The sequence below is a fragment of the Motacilla alba genome, chromosome 1 (genome assembly GCF_015832195.1).
Source record: "Motacilla alba alba isolate MOTALB_02 chromosome 1, Motacilla_alba_V1.0_pri, whole genome shotgun sequence".
Taxonomy (NCBI): Eukaryota; Metazoa; Chordata; class Aves; order Passeriformes; family Motacillidae; genus Motacilla; species Motacilla alba.
This window is the reverse complement of record NC_052016.1, coordinates 2,832,253-2,848,762: the sequence shown is the minus strand read 5'-3', so window position 1 is coordinate 2,848,762 and position 16,510 is coordinate 2,832,253. Positions and strand designations below refer to the sequence as shown.

Genomic DNA, 16,510 nt, shown 5'->3' with positions numbered 1-16,510 from the left:
ACTCACTTAAAATGCTGATTCCCAAGTCCTTAAGTTTATCACACAGCAACAAAGCAGCCTTTTGTGCAACCAAGTGAAGCAAATCTGAGAAGAAAGCAATTCCAAGTTCTAAGTCTTCAAACACCTCTTATATGGAAGTTTACATTTCTTCTTTTATCTGCTTCTTGTAAATCTACCAGCACCTGCCAAGACATTTACTGAATTTATCTTTGTTTTCTCCATCCCTCCTTTTTTATCCCTCAATCACCTCTTGGGTCTCCAACACCTACAACAATTTCTTTACTTGTGATCCTATTAAATGTCCTGCCTTTAAAACTCCAAGGATGCAGGCAGAAACAAGCCACCATCTTAACACATCTCTATAGCTTGTGTTGTACTAATTTTTAAAAGGAATGGACAGAGAGCTCTTTTAATTTGTTAAAAAATCACAGCAAAACCCCTTTTGTCCACTTTTCTGAATTGTGTTTATCAGACACAGTGCCAGCTTGCCTCTCTTAAGCTTTGTTCCTCACCTACCACTGGAGATGCTGGAATTCTGTGCTCCCTCTAGATCTGTTTGCTCCACTCCTTCATTTTTAACCTTCCCCCATCCCTTTCCAGCACAAAGCATGGAAGATTGATGGTGGAGCGAAGGATGGTTCATCTGGGGTGTCTCATCTAAACCAAACATTTATTTTGGGCACTCAGAATTCCTATTTTTCACTTGGAATGAGATTGTCTTTGCCATTAACACCTAGGAGTGGCAGTGCCTAGTAGATGACAATATCTTTGTCATCAGTCATAAACCAAAAGACCAACACTGCTGGTCCCAAAGGTGTTTTGTTACTGACTTCCAAAAACCCAGGAAGGGACAAATTTCTTCAGAAGAATACAAAAAAGCCAAACAAACACAACACAATAATAATAATGACACTGGTTGCAAGTAATGGGGCTGTTTTTAGCAAATTTTATGATGCTTCTTGCTATTCTAGCAGCACCAGGATCATGAGGACCCTGTGCACACATTCTCCCTCTGGCACACATAATCAGGGTGGTTTAATATGCAAATATTGTTTTCATCCAGCCAGCAGCTTTTTGAAGCAATTGCTGCTTCCTTAAGTGAAGTCTGCAGGTATTTGTGCAAGGAATTCAAAACTCAACAAAAGCAGAAAGGACAAAGTTGAAAATGACTACAATGTACTTTGCTTTTTTTAATGAAAAGTTTGCTCTTCATAATTTTTTATCAGGTTTAAATGGCAAACAATCTCCCTCAGATGCTCTCAGGTGCTTCCTAGCACACAGATGATTTCCATGCTGCATCTGGAAAAAAATTCACACCAATTCATGTACGTGGCACTTAAGTTCTTGTTAACACATGTTGATTCTTGGTTAAAGAGATGCACAGGAGATTGTGCACCATCAGTAAAAAAATTACATGAGGCATCAGCAAGACCAAAGCTGAATGAGGATGTACTGACGGGAAAAAGCTCAATCAGCTGACTTTAAATTTGTTAATTATCCAAGCAGGGTGAGCAGAACTGCTGGAGTTAATGATGGGCACACAGGTTGGTGTGGGATGGGACAAAACCAAAACTGGCAGGAATATAAAGGGCTCCTCTGTATCCATCAAACCAAAATCCAGAAGCCTAAAAGCTTCTGAATATCACAGAATCATGGAATGGGTTTGGATGGAAGGCACCTTAAAGATCATCTCATCCCACCTCCTGCCATGGCAGGAACACCTTCCACTGTGCCAGGCTGCTCCCAGCCCCAGTGTCCAACCTGGCCTTGGGCACTGCCAGGGATCCAGGGGCAGCCACAAAATCTCTGGGCAATGTGTTCCAATGTTTCACCACCATCCCAGGCAAGAATTTCTGCATAATATCCCATGCAGCCCTGCCCTCTGGCAGTTTGAAGCCATTCCCTGTGTCCTGTCCCTGCATGCCCTGGAAATTGTCTCTCTCCAGGTTTCCTGGGGCTCCTGCAGGCCCTGCAAGGCCACCCTGAGCTCAGCCCAAAGCTTCTCCTGTGCAGCTGAACAATGCCAGCTGTGCCAGCCTTTGCTGCCAGCAGAGCTGCTCCATCCCTCTGCTCATCCTGGAGCCTCCTCTGGGCTCTCTGCAGCAGCTCCAGCTCCTCCCTGGGCTGGGACCCCTCTACAACAACATCATGTGTCCAAAACATCAGCTCCAGGAGAAATGTCATTGTCACAAGCCAGTGACCAGAGATTTTAATGTGCTTTTCCTGCAATACCCTTTTGATCAGCTGATTGATAACACTTTCTAAAATAAGCCAGCCTCCCTGGCTGTGTCCTATCACCTCCCAGTTCTGAGGTGGTGAAAGCAGGGCTTGGGAAGGGGGCACAGATGACAGAGGGAAGGGGATGATCTCTGCTCCAGCCAAGCATCACTTCAGTGAAAAAGCCACAGCCATCACTTTTCTTTGCTGGCACAGCCACCTTTAAAATTCTTAACACCCTTGGTTTGCCCCCTGGGAAATCAGGGACAGTGATAGAGTTTTAAATTGCATCCTGCCACTCCTGAACTATCACGCCGTGCTGATGCTTTCTGCTTGTGTTAAGGTGAATTGGATTCAAAAACAAAGGGAAAACCATTCCAGGAGTAGCAGAGCTGGGTTAATGGCCAGAAGGAGCATTAAACCATCAGGCTTCCCTTTGAGAATATCTGCTGAACTCCTGAGTGGCTGCATGAACTCCAGCAGCTGAGTGACCTTTTTGTGTGACCTGGCTGGTGGAACAACTAAACTGGGCAAAATTCAGGACTTTGCTGAGAAATCTGTTTTCTTTATAAAGGAGGAAGAAAAATGTTTAACTGTCCCTACATCCAAACAAGGGGTAAAAGGATTAAGAATGGAGAGGCTGCTGTTCTCCGACAGAAATGGGAACTCAGGCCCATTGTCCATCAGCAGGGATACAAATGTTTGCATGCAGAGCACACTGCAAATAAATCTGCAATTCCCTCTCCTCTTTGTCAAACAGGTTCAAAAAAACCACATATGCTGCCACAAAAGCAAGAGTTACATCTGTAATTTGCACAAATTATTTTAGATGGTCCCAATGTGGAGAATATTTCTCTGATGTAGACTAGAGGAAATCCTGATTTAGGAAAAAAGAATATTGTGCCTTGAAGAAACCCCACGAGGTCATACAAACCAAGTGAGAATGTGATATATCCCTTTCAAAAATTGTATGAAAGTTAATCACAACAATTACTAGAGTAAACCATTTATTTTTTAGTTAGGAGATCAGAAAAACTTGCACACTTTTTTTTTTTTTTAGAGAACGTAGTAAGGAGTTCTCTGGAATACCAATGTCACACTACAGCTGTCAGGAAAGCTTTTGGAACATGAAGTTTCTGCTCCAGAAGAGCAGAAATGTCAAATATGGGATCAGTCTTGAAAAAGAATGAGCAAAAAAAAATTCTGAATTACTGAAGTCCTATCAGTCTGACCTTGGCAATGCACAAAATAATAATAACAGAAATTGAGTGAAGCCTCATGAAATGAGCAAAAGGATAATTGAGGCCAATCAATACAGACTTGTGGTCAAGCAGCCATGTCAAACAAAGTGGATTTTTAAAAAATGAGATTAAAATTTGCTGAGAATTAATGACATTGGAAAAAACTCTCACTGGGATATGATTAAATCACAGTGAAAGATCATATTTATGTTTCCCTAAAACAAAGTTTCACTAACTCAAAGTATTTTAACAGAAAGTAGCATGATGCAAAAATTAACACAGCAGCCATTTTACATGGATTTCAACATATTCAGACCCCAATTTGAAGCAGAGAATCATTAGGATTTTTTGACTGGGACATTTATCAATGGTCTGGAGTAAATAAAATAATATCTGATACAAGTTTGAAAATGATACAAGAATTTGGTAGCTAAAATATAAGGAAAATGCCAGATCACTAAGAAAATAATCTGGATCACAAGGTCATACATCAAGAACACAAAGCAGGGCTGTACAACAGGAAATGTTTTCCTGTTTCAGAGCAATCAGAGAACTGGCAAATGATCTCCATGGATAAAATGTTAAGGATGTAAGTGATGGGAAAACTAGAAGGAAAATGAAAATATATTCATCTGTTTCATTTACCAATTAAAGCATTAAGAAATGACTTGGTTACCACCATGTGGAAAGGATATCCTTGGAGACTGAAAATGATACAAAAAAGAACTTCTGCACTGTAGAGAAGTAAGACAGGACCAGATGGGATGTCGAGCTGTAGTGTGACAAATTCAGCTAAGTGAGACACAACTTTTACAGAAATGGTAGTTAAATACTGATTTCTTTTATCAAAAAGTACTGATGAAATTTTTCCCTGCCTGTGTTTAAGTGAAACTGATATTTTTCTAAATTTCTCATTTCTGAGAGGAAATAGTTCAGAGAAATTTTATTTTATGCAAAAGCCACCCTGGTCAGTGATCATCATCCTTCCTCAAGGGACCATAACGCAAGATTCTATGAATATTTGTAAATTAACCATGAAAAAATAATGTGCAGAAACATCATTTTCTAGAGCCAAAGGGCTTGAGATGTTCTGCTCATTACTGGATGGAATTCCACAGTATTTCTAAGAAGATAAGATAACACTTTCTGTTTCTTTACCTCATTTTTTTTAAAAATGAAAAAACCCCAAAACTGGGAAGGTAAATTACTTATAAGGTTTTGAAGAAAACGTGATTATACAAGCTAAAGCATCCAGATGTCCTGATTTTCAGGGCTGTGTATGAACCATAAGTTTGGTTGTCCTTTATATAGGAATTTGCCAATGCCCTCTGTCTTATTTTTTAACTCCAAAATATTGTTACAAAGGACAAAATTAGACCCAAAAGAGAGAGAAGTTGGAAGGTCAGAAGGAAAACATAGGGTTGGTCCTGGTTTTAATAGTTACCATGGTCACATTTTGGTTAAAATACAAATAACTAATCCATTTGGTGGCTCCTGGAAGAGATTAGGCTTATGTTTTGCAGATGATAAATTGCTTTACTATTAATCAGGTTTGGATTTGAAAGGATTTTCTCAAATACTTTCAGGGAATACCTTCCCAAAATACCTTTTGCCAGGCAAAAGCTACAGGGCAGCAGTGTCAGACTGCAAGGGTCAAAAACTTGGCTGTGGCTCAGCCAGGGGTTTTTTGCTAGAAAAATGATAAAGCTGAATGAATTCACAGATCTGAATCTTATTCACATAACAAACAACTGAATTTGAATAAGGATTAGAGGAAAACACAGATCAGCAGCAATGAAAAGTCCATGAACAATGAAGTGTTGTGTAAGTTCTATTATAAAAAATCATGGGGAAAAAGTGGTAACAAATCTGAGAATATCTGGTTGTGTGTTCTATCCTACTAAAATCTGGCCACGTTCATTTAATAATTTGGAAATAATGGTTAGCATCTGCTGGAAAACTGAGATTCCCTCATCTTCAGAACATCAGAACATCTCATTTCATCCTCCAAAAAAAAAAAAAAAAAAGTACTTTCAGGTCATCGAGGGAAGCAAACAAACAACAAAAAAGGAAAGCAAACCAATGAGAAATATCTTCCTTTCTCCCATGCAAAATAAAACCAATGTTTATATTAATAATTTTATTTTTTTAGAAACTTATGACCAAATGAAAAAGAAGGCATTTCTATAGAAAACCCACACACACTTTGTTCTGTATTGCAGGAAAATGATCCCAGCTGGGGATAGCACACTTCGGTCACGTGCAGCCCCACTCCTGTTTTCATGTTGGGAAGTTCCCCACACACCCTCTTACCTCGCAGCCTCTTCAGCCTCTGCTCCCTCCTCCTCCTCCTCACGATCAGCAGCATCACAAAGAGCAGCAAGACCCCAACCAAGATACAGGAGATGGTCACCAGCATCTTTAGCCCTTCGTTGGTTCCCAGCCCTTCCTCACTTTGCACAACCGACTTGATGAGAGGAGGGATGGTACCTGGAAACAGGGTCATGGCATTAGAGGCCTCTTAACGAGGACAAAAGATTGAGTGCTCAAGGAATAAGGCATTTTGTTCCTTCACCTGCAGGCAGAACCCTCAGCAGGATTTTTCTGTTTGGGGTGGAGGCTACGTTTGTGGGTCAAATGGCCGCAAACACATAACCAGGCTCATGGTAATGAGGGACTGACTGCAGAGACAGAGATTATCAGAAATCCAGAAGAACTGCATTCATTGATTAAGGAAAACCATGCCTGATATGCAGTCAAATACTATGATTAATTTTGAGTCCTATTAAATTATTAAAAAGCTGTAAGAGAGCTCAGAATTCTTCCCTATGTCTATTATTCCTTATTATGGGGAAATAGCACTGCTGTGACATTTCTGCTGGGCTTTGCTGTGCAAGGAACTCATTTGACAAAGCTCATTTTGTGCCACATACATCAGATTAATCCCTTCCACAGAAACATTCTGCCATGAGTTCTGAGGGTGCAGCAGTGATAGTGATCTGAAATTCAGACAGCCAACCTGATACTAATCTGCTAAAGACTGTCTGACATTATACTCATCAGTAAAACAGGAGAGTAATGCTGGATAGAAACAATCAAATTTTGAGAGGGAAACGAGGGAAATGAATCTACCAGCCACTGGCAGGCAGCTCACTTTTTCATTCTGGGACATATTTGCATTTTGAATATACCTGGCTTCCTGGAGATATATAATACTTGAACTTTTCAATTCTTTTCTTCTTTACCTCTCAGGGACGTGAGAAGAATGCAGCACCTTCTGTAGAAGGCTGTTTAGTCATGGAAGGCTTCTCACTCATTTCCTGATTACTATTAAACTGCTGAATGCAACCACAAATGAGGCTATAAAATGCAGTTTTGCTGGAAATGCGTAGAAACACGTAAGTATTGTGAACTGTGATGACTTTGGATGGAAGCTATTAAATTTTAACCAGCTACTGAAACATAAAAGTGGCTACTTACTAGCTAAAAGGAAAGGAGGGTGAGAGAGAAAAACAGGCACATCCTTTTTTACATTTTAATTGCTGCATTAAGTGATATAGTTATATCTCATTATGTGCTATACAGTATCAGAATAAAAACTGAGATGTGATGCAGTACTGTGTGAGTGCCATAACCACAGTGAAAATGCAGAATCCCAAGTCTTGTTTTTTTTCAGAAGAGCTATTTCAGCTGCATAAAAAGAGAAGAGCAGCTCCCTAAAGGGACAAAGATAAAAAGAAAACCTACAACCATCCAAACCTATATTAGGTACTTAGGAAAATTTGTTTTCTTACAATTGCATTTGGAATATTTTTCTAATGTTCCTCTGCAGTTCTTCTCTGTAATTTTCTTTTTTTTTTTTTTTTTGTAATTTTCTATTTCTTGAACACACAGCAGGATATTTTCATCCTGCCCTGAGATGCACATTTTGCACTACTTTAAAGGCAAATAAAATTATTAGATGAAGAAATGGAAAGAACTTCAAGCTCCTGGAGGTAATACTAATAACTGTCTCTACATCCTCCTAAACCCTCCTGGATACTAAAGGGCCAATGTTTTCTCTGAATTACAGTCACAGCAACCATTAGGTTCAAGACTGCCCAAAATTATGTCTTGCTTTCCTTAACACTTTGATGAAAATCAAATGATGAGTGGCCTTTATTTCACTTAAACCTGAAGTGTTTAGATATGTGATTATCACTATCCATACCTCTCTCTAGGCAAATATAAACCTCGTAACATTATAAACAGGCAGTTGGAGCTTAATTAAAAAAATCATACCGCACATTTGCACATCACCCCTTTGCTGCTTTTCAGCAATTGCGTTAGAAATTACCAAAAATTAATCCTGCTGTCCATGGAGAAAACACCATTCCAACATTTGCTGTCACACTAAGTGCTTGCTGGGAGCAGAATGGTCCAAGCTTTTTTCAGGACTCAGTCCCAGACAAATGGAGAGGCTTTGTTTTGTTTTCCAGGTCGGTTCACCATCACCCTTTGTTAGCCTGATTGGTGCCCCACTGAAGTTGTAATCTGAATGTCTCTGACCCCTTCTCCCCCTTGGTTGCAGCATCTCCCACTGCACCCCGTGAATTCAGGGGTGTTTCCCTGTGTCCTTCAGGGCAGGGAGTGCCTGGGTGGGTCAGAATCAATTAGCAGAGTTTAGAGCTGATCCGATTTAATGCCAGGGCTACCGAGCAGCTGATCCCTGAGCCGGGAAGCTCCTTTGCAGCTCTCCACAACTGCAGCTGCACAGGGCTAAAAATATCTCCTTATGGATTGTGTGCTCCTGAAAAAACAAGGGGCAGGGAGGTCAGCAAACCTGTAAGCTGGAAATTGTTGCTGAAATGCCCATGAACAGAGAGCAAAAAGCTGCACGTAGGTTTGTCATTAACCTTCTGACCTGATTCAGCACGGGGAGATTTGAGGGGAAGGATGCTGAGCCATGATATTCCTCAGCAGCTCTCCCACACACAGCAAAGTGACCCAAAACCACGTAACTCTGGGATTTCTGCAAACTTTACAAAGGCTTTATCTTAAAGCTACTAAAGCTTCTAAAGCTTGTTCTTAGCGTTTGGCATCCCAGAACTTTCATACGCTGCATTATCTAATCTTCAAAGTGCTACTCTTGTATCTGCTTTATCTGAGGGGCAGCTGTGACCCCTGCAAGCTGGACGGGGCTAATCTCACATCACAGGGTGAATCAAAGGTAGAGGCAGGGACAGAACTCAAAAGTGGAGCTGGCCAAGAAGTTCCACCAGCATTTTTTCCGCAAAGAAAAATTCCCTGTCCATGCAAGCAAAAATTTATATATCAAATACTTTTAAGAATGGTAATCACCATCATCATCAGTTTATAATTTCAGTTCTGAGTCAAACCTAGCAAATCTAGAAAATCTGAAAACTGAAATTTGCTTTTCCCCCCCGCTTTCCTCTCATAACCTCAGGGTCAGTATTTGAGCTCGCTCTGCCTCTCTAAGGCACAATTCAGTCCTGGCAAAGCACACTTCACAAACAAAACCAGCAATATCACAAATGGGAAATTTTCTAGCTGACGAGAAGCAGTGGCCCAGGAAATTTAATGCTGCAAATATCTTTTACTGTTTCATTTTATCCCTTTTAAAGATGTTATATGGCAACATAAAAAATCAAAGGGTGTACAGGTCATACCAGGGTAAGAGCAGAGCCTGACAACATTTCAGATTAGATCACTGTAAGAATAGTTTTGATTTGAGTGCTACAAGTGGAAATTTAAGGCTCTGGATCTGCATTTTGATAGAAATTCATTTTAAGGTACGGCTTAAGACTGTTTGCCCCAATCAAATAAAAGTGATGATAATGGAACAACTGAAAGTTGGATGCTGCCTGTGGAAAGATATTAGAAAACAAAACAAAACCAGGATAGGCAAAGTAAAATGAGAAGAAATTAACTCATAATACTTGAAAGAGTTATCATTGACAACAGCTACACTTCTCAGTAAAACATGTCCTTCACATGCCTGGAAAAACCTGGAATATTTGTGAAGTAACTGCTCAGATCCTGGTTTCCTGTGGGCCTCTGGAGTGCTGAGGCAAGATCTTGCTCTTGATTTTCCAGACTGTGTGAAACAACATGAGGACTTGTGTGGCAGCTTACCAAAGATGACATTTTTTCAAAGGGTGATTAGTTATCTGCAAGAGCTGCTGAGCACCCAGCACAAAGGCTGGTATAGCAGTAGAGGATGTGTCAGGTGCTGAGGTTTAAACCCTGCCTAAGTCATATCCCACATTTCTGCCCGGGAATGACCCCTGAATGAGTGGCGATGTTCATGTGGAGGCGTGTTACCAACACAGAGTTACAAACAATTACCAATTTGGCGCTGTCACAACCATCAGCTCTTGTTTGAACTCGCTCACTAGTGCTGTAGCTTAATTTAACTCTACAGATGTTGCCAAGTGGTTGCACAATGCAGCACAACACCCCTGGCAACGCAGCAAGGCTTTACACTGGAAGTCTCCAGAAAAGCTCTGGCAATTCCCACTGGAGCAATCCAGAGCTGCCATCTGGAGCCATCTGTGCTGCCTTTCATGCCAGGAATGCAGCTCCTCCCCACTGTGGAGCCACAAGTGCCAGCAGCCCTCTCACCCAGCCTGGCAGGACCTGAGCTGCACGGAGTGACAGAATGGCACGTTTGCTCCCGCCCTCGTGTCCTGGGTTTTGCAGGGTGGGCAGTAAACCCTGGCAGAAGGGTGGGATGCGACGACTCCCTCATGGTCTGTGTCCTGCTGCTGGGCATGACAGAGCCATCTGTCATGGCCATTAGTTTCACCGTCCCCTGTTTGTGAACAGGGATGATTGCACTGCCATTGCTCTGCCCTTGGAGGATGTTATCCAGAGGCTTTCCCAGAGCACAACCTGCTTGGCTGCTCCAATGTGTCCCTTAATGGGTTTTGAGCTGTGTCACAGGGAGCAGCAATTTAAGCCACACACCCCCATGAATGGCTGCAGGAACAAATTCCATGGAAGACTAAAATTTCATGGAAAAGATGCATGAATTACTAGGAAAGGCCCCTGTAACCACTGGAACTAATGACTTTTAATGTCCTATGATTATGTCTCATGGCTGATTGACTTTGGAGTTTTTCTGAAGTGAGGACAAATAAACAATTCCTCTTTTCTGCCCGACAGCCTGCTGTCAGGAAATCAGGAGCTATTTTACATCTTTGAGACTTTAACCTCTCTGACAGCATGGCTGGCAGATTCAAAATGGGGTTTTGAGGGGAAAAAAAGGAAAATAACCAAAAAAGGAAAAAAAATCACATATGAAACTCAATTAAAACAGCACCTGAGGTATAAATTAAAGGAAATACTTACTGCCATCATAATTGAGCGTGGCAAATTTGGCTTGTTTCTCTGCACAGCCAGCACTGTTGCACACTCTCATTTGCAGCTCGTACCAGGTGGCCTCCTGGAGGTCGTAGAGGATGTAGGACTTGGACAGGGATGTCCTCTGGGCTGTGGTCCAGACCGTGGTCCCAAAGGGCCGGTACTCCAGGGTGAAGGAGGTGATGGGGCAGCCACCATCGTTCCAGCCGATCAGGTTCAGCCTCACACGCGTGGTATTGATGCTGGCAAAGAGCTCTTGCTCCTTGGAAAACTGTGGCTCTAGAGGCAGTGGGATATCCCAGACAAAATGCTTTAATATTGAAGATATTACCTCACAAAATATTAAATCTGGAGGATAATTTCTAGGGCAATCTTGACTCTATCCTAAACTCAGTATCTATATATTCAGCTTCCCCCCTCCTCTTTCTTAAAAAATTTTTCCCGCTTTGTGCCAGACAGACAAACTCAGATTTTCAAATCAGCATGTGGAAAAAAAATATCCAAACATCCGTTAAAAAATTTGGTTTGTTTTGCCTTGCAGAACTTGACACAAACTTTTCCTTTATTTTTGACACTTATCCAGTTCAGAGGATGCTGCTTGCACACTCCTGCAGTACTGGCTTGGAGCAGAAATCAGACACTGGCTCCATTTCCTTTATACATAAATATACTCCCTGTCTTCCTTCAACACACAGATAAACACCCCCCTGAATTTTCATAAGAGAAGAGGCAATTTCCTCATGGCAATGCAATAGTTGGAATTGCTATAGTCTGTGACAGTGGAGACACCCTCTTACCAAATATCTGCCAACCCATCTTAGAAAAAAATTATTAGAGATAAAAGGATGGAACAGCAGCCTGTGTGGGCTTCAAGTCTCACAGTCACAGCCTTTTTGGTCACAGCCATGTAAATGTTTCCAAAGCCAGTAATATTAAAATATCCAAGCCTGTTTTCTCATCAAACCAAGATCTCCAGCAGAGTGCAGGAGCTTTAGGAGAGTGAAGGGGATGGAAGCATGTGGCATTCACATTCTCTGAACACAATCTTTTTGCCCAAGGTTTTTTCTCCTGGGAAGCTCAAAGGCAGAGAGAAGCCTCAGAGAAAAGAAAAACAATTCTTATCTCATTTGCTTCTCCTGTGTTGTGCTCATGTGGAATGTGTTTGGAGGTTGTTTACCCACAGGTGATTGTTTCATTGGATTCTGCTGTGAGTTGTTTTCACTCTTTGGCCAACTGGGGCCAAGCTGTGTCGGGGCTCTGGAAAGAGTCACGAGTTTTCATTATTAGCTTTTTAGCATTCAGTTAAGTATCTTTTCTGTATTCTTCAGTAGAGTATAGTATACTTTAATATAATATAGTATAATAAAGTGATAAATCAGCCTTCTGATAAGATGGAGTCCTCTTCATCATTCCTTCCTTCATCAGTGGCCCTGCATCTACAGCAGAACCAACGCACCTTTGCCGAGCGTCTTGGCCTCGATGATCTCGCTGATGCGTCCCGGCCCCACCCCGTTCTGGGCAGTCAGGGTGAACTTGTACCAGGTGCCACATTTCAGGGTTTCCAGCCTGTAGGATCTCTCACTGGGGCTGATGGGGAAACTTCCCCACTGCTCACTGTTATCCTCTGAGTACTGCAGGATATAACCTGGAGGGAAAGCGCGGATGGCAAGGTTATCACAAATCCTTCAGGTAACCCAAGGAGGCGTTTTTTTAAAGACCTAATAAAACTGAAAAAAAATCCCATGTGCAGGGAAATATACAGCTGTGCCCTGACTGAAAGATACTGGGCAATGCATTTTGCCCACTCTGACAACAGCTTAAATACAATTTTTTATGATGGCTTCAAGGGGAAAAGAAAAGGATGGGTATTTCTAAGGACCCTTCAATCAGCAACAACCAGATGATGAACCTGCACCCTCCAAAATGAGTGGTTAGAGATTACACATTTGGAAAATCAGATAGAGCAACTGTCATAACAGCTGAGGAGAAAGTGATTAAATGTGTGAATAAACCACCAGAAAGACAAACTGCAATTTACTGAAAGCTGTTATCACCATGATAGTGCACATTAAGGGTTGACAGCAATACAGATTGGGTTGTTTTTCTTTCTTCTTCTTTTTTTTTTTTTTTTTTGGGAGCCATTCATAATTTTTTACTAATCCTATCAACATATGATAATTTAGTAAGAAGCAGCAATTAACCTGAATTACATTACCTCGGATAGAACTGCCACCATTGTCTCCAGGTATCCAGGAAAGAGTGATAGAGGAAGATGTAGTTTTGGATACAGTGAGTCTTGGCTGGTCTGGTGGAACTAGATGGGAAAATAGTTAAAAATAGAAAATGCAATCAAATGGTTTGACACGATGTTAATCACTTGTAAGAGTCATTTATCAAATAGCTGTTTTGAGTTGCAAAAAATGCAAATTATTTCTGTCAAAGTGTCTGTTTAGCTGACATCCTTAGTTAAGATGAGAACAGACAAGCTCTCATTTTTTTATTTAATTTTATGCACAATTTTGTCTTTCAATTCTTAACCTTTGTTTTTCTCTGAATTTTTCGCATCTGTCCCGTTAGACCTCAATGGCACATGAGCTCCCCAGCCATTAATTTTCATTGTTTTTGATATCTGTTTTGGGGGAAAAGAGAAAATTTTAGTGGCAGGAAACATGTGCTGTTGCAAATGATGCCCCACTCATTCCTGTGTTTGCAGGCTACTATGGCAAAAATGAAAAAAGGTGCAAATCAAGGGCTTCTGCCAGTGCAAATATGGGAGTTAATTAGGCATCATAGATAGATTTGTGACTGGAGGCAGATCCAGTCCTCTTCCAAACCACTGAGGCTTTTGGTATAAAGAATTCCCAACCCTATCAGCAAAGACTGGAAACATTTCCAGCTCTGCTGCTCCCCATAAACACTATGAGGGATGGAAGATCAGGGTTCCAAGGACCAGCTGCTGACTGAGTGCAGGAATTAAACAGGGGTTTAAACTCTCATCCACTTCCCAGTTCCCAGCTTCCCCTGGAGGAAAATCATGGAATGGTTTGTGTTGGAAAAGACCTTAAAGATCATCTCATTCCAATCCACAGCCATGGCAGGGACACCTTCCACTGTGCCAGGCTGCTCCAAGCCCCAGTGTCCAGCCTGGCCTTGGGCACTGCCAGGGATCCAGGGACAGCCCCAGCTGCTCTGGGAACCTGTGCCAGACCCTCCCCACCCTTACTGGAGGAACTTCTTCCAGCGTTAAAGGACAGAGAAGGAGCCCTGCCACATCCCAACAAGTTGGACTGGATAGGGCATACTGGGACTAGGAATTGACACAGGGAACTGGGACTGGAAATGGACTGGGAATGTTCTACTGTCAGAAACTTAGACAAAATAGAGCTTTGCTGTCTCAAGAATAAGGACTGAGGTATGGACAGTGTCCATTCTTGCAAGAATCAAGAAACAGCAGCAAAAATGGGATGGAAATCTGGGGAGGAAAGACAACAGGATGGCCACAGCTTCTCTGGCACAGGACAGAAGAGGGTGGTGGTGGTGTCAGTGACCCGAGCTGGCAGGAGCTGTCCTTGTCCTGACACAGTCCCATGACCAGGCAGGACAGAAGCCCAGAATGCCCTGCTGTGTCCAGCATTCTGCTGCCAGAGAACATTGCCTGCTTTGCCTATGTTTAGGGGCAGCTCTTCCTGCAGAGTCAAACTCCAGGGAAAGCTCCTCATTGCAGTTCATGTTCGAGTCATCAGACTGCAGAATAATGGGTGCTGATGTAAGGCAGAGTCTGCTGCTTTCCAGCTATGGATTACTTCAAAGAGAAGTTGATTTTTTTTTTGCCCTCACAGGGCCAAACAGGGCTGAAGAAAACAAAAGAGACAGTTTATACTCTAAAGGAAAATTCCCTTTGTGAGATGGATTTGTTCTGTTATTCTGAGTGACTCGGCTGATTCCATGGGGAGAGAGTGCACACACTACACTGGGAAAGATTTATTGCAAAAGCTTTCATCACAGCTTCACCCTATCTACAAAAAAAAATGGTGGTCCCACATATTAAAAGCCACTCTTTGTCTGTCCCTTAGGGAAGTAATATTGATTTGCTTTTAGTTGCTGCAGTTCAATAACAGCAAATATATGCAATTACAGAAGTACTTAGTGAAGTATAAATATAAGGTTTCCATTTGATGGTGTTTTCTCTCCCTACTTCCAGTTGTGGCCATGCTTCAAACATCACAGAAGAGCATCTTTAGTTTCTGTTGGATTGTAGGGAAGCTGATATATGCCAATATCTGCCATGATGTTTGTTCCAAGGCTTAGTGGGATGGTTTATGCAGGGAGAGGGGGGACTGCAGTGGAAAAAAACCTCTGTGCTCTCATGTGTTTGCACTTGAAGCTTAAATTCCACATCCAGAAGAGGGTTGGTCCTCTCTGATACAAAAATTTACAGTAAATTGAAGCATTTGTAGGATCTGCTTTAGTGCAAGTGAGGAAGGAAATCTGCACAGGGAATTCCTGGTATGTGAATACACAGGCTATGCTTCACTTTACTCTTAGTTTATATTCTTATATTGTCCCTGCTTTTGTACATATCAACACCATCCTGGATGCACTTTGTGCTTTTCAACATGAATATAAAACGTAGCTGGAGAAATGTCTTAGCTGCAGGGGTACTGATGTTTCATTTCCAACGCTTCCTCATATTCACCTCATAATAAAATTCTGTGCCTGCATAATGAAGTTTTTGTGCAAGGTCTCAGTAAGGAGGCAAATTTCTGCTGATAGCTTTTCAGGAGCTAAATTAAAGGCCTTCACCTCTTTCTGAATTTTGTAATATTAAAATGATACATGTGATATTTGTAAGGAGAAGGCAGGAGCTGATACCTTCTGTGTGAAGAACTAGAAGATAACTGAATGCAAATACAGAGTTGTCAATCTTACAAAAACTCACATAGAGACTTAACTGAGTGTGTGAATTGTTTCACCTAAAACACCATTTTCTAGATCATAAAATGCCCGTGGCTGAGTCAGAATGACTTATGTATGAATTTGGAAGAATTAGATTTGCACTAATACACACAAATACGAATATTTCGCATTTTCAAACAGACACACCTTTAAAGCCATGGCAAGGATTCCGAGGTAGATCCAACAGCCTTACCTTGTACCTGCAAATTCAAAATGATTTCATCTGAGCCCCAGTTGTTGCTGGCCACACAGCTGTAGTAGCCAGAGTCCTCTGCTTTCACAGTCCTGATGACGAAGCTGCCGTTGCTGAAGATGCTCCTTCGCCCATCAATCATCACTAGACTGGGTGTCCCGTTACTGCCTCACAGGAAACAAAGTGCATACATTAAAGAAGTTACAATCAAAATTACTCACAAGTGGCTTTCTTTTTTTTTTTTTTTTGAAGCAGCTAAGAAATGGAAAGAGAGGAAAAGGTGTGGGGTGAGGTGTGTCCCTTCAATAAGGCAGCAAAGGAGTAGTTTCTGTTGGGAAACATCTATCATTTGCTTAAAAATGCACTTTTCCTGGACCCAGTGTAGTGAAAAGAGAAATTCACTCCTTCCTTAACTTGTAATTTCATAAAAATGCTGAAATGAGGGTATAGGTAGTTCCTGGCTATTAAGTTCATCCTTATGAAATCACAGGTATTATATGAATGCACAAGATGGTTTCACAGTACTGTACTTTCCCTG

The 16,510-nt window shown here is 41.6% G+C and overlaps 1 protein-coding gene across 2 annotated transcripts in view; it reads right to left on the bottom strand.

The window, feature by feature from the left end:
• The window catches only part of DSCAM (DS cell adhesion molecule), a 179,649-nt gene that overhangs the window by 40,353 nt on the left and 122,786 nt on the right, over positions 1-16,510 (bottom strand). For both annotated transcript variants that reach the window (XM_038138300.1, XM_038138309.1), the window contains 5 exons: positions 15,973-16,136; positions 13,039-13,137; positions 12,280-12,468; positions 10,812-11,102; positions 5,772-5,948 (listed from right to left, as the gene is read on the bottom strand). In XM_038138300.1, the coding sequence (XP_037994228.1) occupies positions 5,772-5,948; positions 10,812-11,102; positions 12,280-12,468; positions 13,039-13,137; positions 15,973-16,136 (920 nt within the window). The remainder of the gene's footprint in view (positions 1-5,771; positions 5,949-10,811; positions 11,103-12,279; positions 12,469-13,038; positions 13,138-15,972; positions 16,137-16,510) is intronic.